The 5,208-nt window shown below is 55.2% G+C and overlaps 1 protein-coding gene across 4 annotated transcripts; it reads left to right on the forward strand.

The window, feature by feature from the left end:
- The first annotated feature begins 350 nt into the window (after window positions 1-350).
- Foxa2 (forkhead box A2) lies at window positions 351-4,560 on the forward strand. Of its 4 annotated transcripts, none has more exons than XM_038331867.1 (3): window positions 352-610; window positions 1,544-1,613; window positions 2,626-4,560. In XM_038331867.1, the coding sequence occupies exons 2-3, from the start codon at window positions 1,545-1,547 to the stop codon at window positions 3,934-3,936; spliced, it is 1,380 nt and encodes a 459-aa protein (XP_038187795.1). In that variant the 5' UTR covers window positions 352-610; window position 1,544; the 3' UTR covers window positions 3,937-4,560. The 4 variants fall into 4 exon arrangements, with proteins under 4 accessions (XP_038187796.1, XP_038187795.1, XP_041911117.1 ...); XM_042055183.1 differs by lacking the exon at window positions 352-610 and having other exon boundaries at window positions 1,461-1,613; window positions 2,626-3,391; window positions 3,514-3,918; XM_038331868.1 differs by lacking the exon at window positions 1,544-1,613 and having other exon boundaries at window positions 351-610.
- Window positions 4,561-5,208: the final 648 nt, after the last annotated feature.

Genomic DNA, 5,208 nt, shown 5'->3' on the forward strand with positions numbered 1-5,208 from the left:
GTTTTGCTTGCTGAGACAGAGTTTCTCTGTTGTAGCTCTGGCTGTTGGGAACTCGATCTGTATGTAGACTAGGCCAGGCTCCACCTCAGAGATCGGCCTGCCTCTGCCTCCCGAGTGCTGGAATCAAAGCACCACACACAAGTGACTTTTTTTTTTAACACTCATAAAGCCGGAGAAAATAGGAACTGAAAATTTCAAATTATATAAAACCTTCCCGGCCTCGGCAGGCAGAGAGACCGCAGGGCCTCCTGAAGTCATCCCATAAGGCCTATTATTGATTCCTTTTTCTCTCTCTCTCCCCTCCTGCCCTACCCCCACCACTGCCCTGTTTGTTTTAGTTACGAAATGCTGTTGGGCACCTTGGATTTAACTGAAAAGTAACCTTGAAACACCGAGGCCCGAATGTCAGAGGCAAATCGCAGCCTCCCAGGCATTGGCTGCAACTAAGCGGGGCTCTCCCGGCTGTCTGTGGTGGGTAACCGGAAAAAGGTCCGAGGTAGCTGACAACCAAGGCGGCCCGACCATGCGTGTCCTGCGCGCCTCCTGAGGCCGCTCCAGGACTTAACTGTAACAGGGAGGGGCCTCCGGAGCAGCGGTCAGCGAGTTAAAGGTGTGTACACTGTTTTTCTAAATAGGGCAGCGCTTAGCAAATTGGCTGTCACCTGCTTGTTGTTTTGACAGGGAATGTGCGCCGAGAGGAAAGAAAGCCGGGATAAATAAATCTGGCTAGTCTCGGCTCTGCGGGGCACCGAGGCTGTTCGCGTCCTTGGATTGATGCACAGGGTGCTCTGGGAGAAGAGAGGGGGGGTGGGGCAGGAGCAGGAGTCCAGAGCTTCTCCAGGGGTAGCCTGATCCCAGGTCTCTGGGGCCACGGAAGACTCCCCGTGGACGCAAAGAAAGGGACACCACCGGGGTGCCCGCGCGTCTGCTTGCAAGTCCGGGTCTTAGGGGTGCAGGGGACAGCGGGAGCTGGGCTGGCTCCGGGCGGGGAGCGGCAGGTGCGGAGACCGTCCCCGGCTTCCTCTCACCTAAGTGTGAGCTGATTATTCAAATGGGCTGCCCGGGGTCTGGGGATTGGAGGCCTGCGCCAGAGAGCCGCGCTATATCACCAGCCGCCCACGTCACTGCGGCACTTGTCCGCTGCGCGGTCCACACCTCCTTCTCCCCCTCCTTTAGCTCTCCCCCCCCCCCGCCCGCCGCCTCCCGGCAGCTCGACACTGCCAGCCTTAGCCTGCACCGTCAGCCCCGGGAGCGCGGCGACAGAGGGCACGCCCGACGGCAAGGCTCGGGTTCCGGCCTCCTAGGTTCTTTGGCCCCCTCCTCCGCCAACCACCTTCCCGCCCACTCCCAGCTACCTCCCGCGGCCTGCCGCGGGAGAGAGAGAGGAAGTGGAGCCGAGAGAGAGGGAGCGCGAGAGAGGGCGGGAGGGAGGGGACGGTGCCTTAGCTGACTTTTTTTTTTAAAAGAGGGTGGGGGTGGGGGCTGATTGCTGGTCGTTTGTTGTGGCTGTTAAATTTTAAACCGCCATGCACTCGGCTTCCAGTATGCTGGGAGCCGTGAAGATGGAAGGGCACGAGCCATCCGACTGGAGCAGCTACTATGCCGAGCCGGAGGTAAGCGCTTGCCTTCGCCGGGGAAAATGGGGTGGTAGGTATCTTCGCGTCCCCAGCCTCCGAACGCTCCCTTCACGGGCACCCGTCCCCCCCCCCACCTCTAGCCTTCCTGGACAGCCGCCTTTTCCGCCCTCCTTCGACTCAAATGGGTCTCTTTTTTATACGACACACTGTTAGCCTTGAGATAATATTAACTTTGTGATCAAATATTGACTTGCGGCGCCTCCAAATCCTCTTCGTGGCCGAGCCACGCACTATCCTAACAGAGTTATGTTTGGCAGCGCGCGGCTGGGGAGGGGTGGGAGGTCGGCTGGCGGGGGGGTGGGGAGCTGAAGAAGAGAAGGTGGGTAGGAGTTGGGGACAGAGGTGCAGGCAAAAAGTCAAAGACGAGTGGACAAAGAGAAAAAAAGTTGAGCCGGGACACTAACAGTTCCTAGCCGAGTTGGCGGTCCCTTCCCTATTCCTCCACGAAATGCCTCCAACTACCCGCGGACTCAGCGCAGGTACTGCGCTTCACTCCCCTGTGACTGAGGAGTGGGGTCCCGGTATGAAGGTCCAGAATAGGGACACTGAGACTATTTCCACTTGAGACTGCCCCAGTGACGTTCCAAAGGTGGCTTTTGGCCACCAGGGATTGCAACGGAGATTTCCAGCCTCAATGCTTACTCAATATGCTATCCAGAGGGTTTGGGGAGTCCAAGAGAGTAAAATACACTTGTGGCACCTGACTTAGTGGTGGTCGGGGCACCGATGTTCTCGAGTCTGGGCAAGGAACGAGCCACAAGCCTAGAACTGCAGCCCGCTAGTCACCTCTCCTAGGGCGATCACCCACCCGTCCGGCTCGCTTTGAGGCACAGAGGACTTGGTGTTGGGTGGACTGAAGACCCAGGGAAAGAAAGAGATTCCCAAAAGCCTCCAGGAAGGCGGAGGACTGGATCCAACTGGTGGGTGGGAGGGTCTGGCACGCTCAGCCTAGGTGCTAACCTGTCTCCTTCCCGGGCTCTGTCCGTAGGGCTACTCTTCTGTGAGCAACATGAACGCCGGCCTGGGAATGAACGGCATGAACACTTACATGAGCATGTCCGCAGCCGCTATGGGCAGCGGTTCCGGCAACATGAGCGCGGGCTCCATGAACATGTCATCGTATGTGGGCGCTGGAATGAGCCCGTCCCTAGCTGGCATGTCTCCGGGCGCAGGCGCCATGGCGGGCATGAGCGGCTCAGCTGGTGCGGCCGGCGTGGCGGGCATGGGACCGCACCTGAGCCCGAGCCTGAGCCCACTCGGGGGACAGGCGGCCGGGGCCATGGGTGGCCTTGCTCCTTATGCCAATATGAACTCTATGAGCCCCATGTACGGGCAGGCGGGCCTGAGCCGCGCACGGGACCCCAAGACGTACCGGCGCAGCTACACACACGCCAAGCCTCCCTACTCGTACATCTCGCTCATCACCATGGCCATTCAGCAGAGCCCCAACAAGATGCTGACGCTGAGCGAGATCTACCAGTGGATCATGGACCTCTTCCCTTTCTACCGACAGAACCAGCAGCGCTGGCAGAACTCCATCCGACACTCGCTTTCCTTCAACGACTGCTTTCTCAAGGTACCCCGCTCGCCAGACAAGCCTGGCAAGGGCTCCTTCTGGACCCTGCACCCCGACTCGGGCAACATGTTTGAGAATGGTTGCTACCTGCGCCGCCAGAAGCGCTTCAAGTGTGAGAAACAGCTAGCGCTGAAGGAAGCCGCGGGGGCGGGCGGGGGCGGAGGCAAGAAGACCGCTGCTGGGACCCAGGCCTCTCAGGCTCAGCTCGGGGAGACCGCGGGCTCGGCCTCTGAGACTCCGGCGGGCACCGAGTCCCCCCATTCGAGCTCTTCTCCGTGTCAGGAGCACAAGCGAGGAGGCCTGGGAGAGCTGAAGGGGACACCTGCCTCCGCGCTGAGTCCTCCGGAGCCGGCGCCCTCGCCAGGGCAACAGCAGCAGGCTGCAGCCCACCTGCTGGGCCCACCACACCATCCAGGCCTACCACCCGAGGCCCACCTGAAGCCGGAACACCATTACGCCTTCAACCACCCCTTCTCTATCAACAACCTCATGTCCTCGGAGCAACAACACCACCACAGCCACCACCACCATCAGCCACACAAAATGGACCTCAAGGCCTATGAACAAGTCATGCACTACCCTGGGGGCTATGGCTCCCCCATGCCAGGCAGCTTGGCCATGGGCCCAGTCACGAACAAAGCGGGCCTGGATGCCTCGCCCCTGGCTGCAGACACCTCCTACTACCAGGGAGTGTACTCCAGGCCTATTATGAACTCCTCCTAAGAAGAAGGTTTGCAGGCCTTCTAGCTCTGGCCACCAGGAGAAGGATCAGAGAGAAGAGAGGCTGCCTGGAGACTTTAGAAAACTTGGAGGAAAAAGTAGCCACCACACTTCAGGCAGTGCAGTCTCACCCAACTGTCTGTGCCCCTAAAGAACTGGGCCACGGTGATCATTCTAAATAGAGAAAGGGATGGAAAAAAAATACATACATATATACATATAAACGTTTTTAAAGGAGCCTTTGGTTTCCACCCTGTAGACTCCTCCTTCTCAAGGCACCTGCAGATTCTGATTTTTGTTGTTGTTCTCTATTGTTGATGTTGCAGGGAAGTCTGACCTAAAACGAAAACTTTTGTGAGTGACTTGGTGTAAAACCATGTAGTTTTAACAGGGAACCAGAGGGTTGTACTGAGGTTTAAAAAGAGAAAAACAAAAATGTAAGAGTCTGATGTAAATGACCAGGAGAAGAAAAAAATGCATCCCATTCTAGACATGGTGAAATCCAGGTCTCGGGTCTGATTTAATTTATGGTTTCTGCGTGCTTTATTTATGGCTTATAAAATGTGTGTTCTGGCTAGAACAGTCAGAGTTCCATAAATCTATATTAAAGTGTTATTGCCGATTTTACCCCTTGGGTCCTTTTCTTCTGCCCCACTTTCTTCCCCCGTCTCTTTTTTTTGCTCTTTTTCTCCTTAAAAATTAAACAGGTTTATAAATTATTGCAAGAGAATGGAAGGGAGGTGGGAGTTTGTTGCGGGGCTTTTATGGAAGACTAGAGGTCAGTGTTTCTGTTTACCTAACATTTTATTTAAATATCAAAGTTGAATGAATTTTTCTGTAAGCACCACCGCTGAATCCTAGGAAAGTCTCCCATTCCCCGTTTGTCCACCTAGCCACACCCCATCTTGCCTCCCGAAATGCATGTTCAGAGTGAATGGGAGACAGTCCCTAAATAATGCAGTAATGACATCAGTAAACAAATCAAACTTGTTCATGGTCACCTTTTAAATTTTGAGATTTATATGACTAAACATGGCAAAACACTTAAGTCTCTGATGGACCATCGGGCATCTTTACTCAAATCGACATTTTTTTTTTTTTTTATTAAGGTGCAGAGATTGAAGACAAGGTCTCCTAAGTAGCTCTGGTAGTCCTGGAACTCATTATGAAGAGGGCGTTTTGGCCATCCTCCTGCCTCTGCCTCTCCAGTGCTATGATTAGTTACCTGAGCCAGTGAGCCCAAGTAAAAGTCCAATGGTGTTATTTGTAAAGTCA

This window comes from Arvicola amphibius, chromosome 5 (assembly GCF_903992535.2).
Source record: "Arvicola amphibius chromosome 5, mArvAmp1.2, whole genome shotgun sequence".
NCBI classification, from domain to species: Eukaryota; Metazoa; Chordata; class Mammalia; order Rodentia; family Cricetidae; genus Arvicola; species Arvicola amphibius.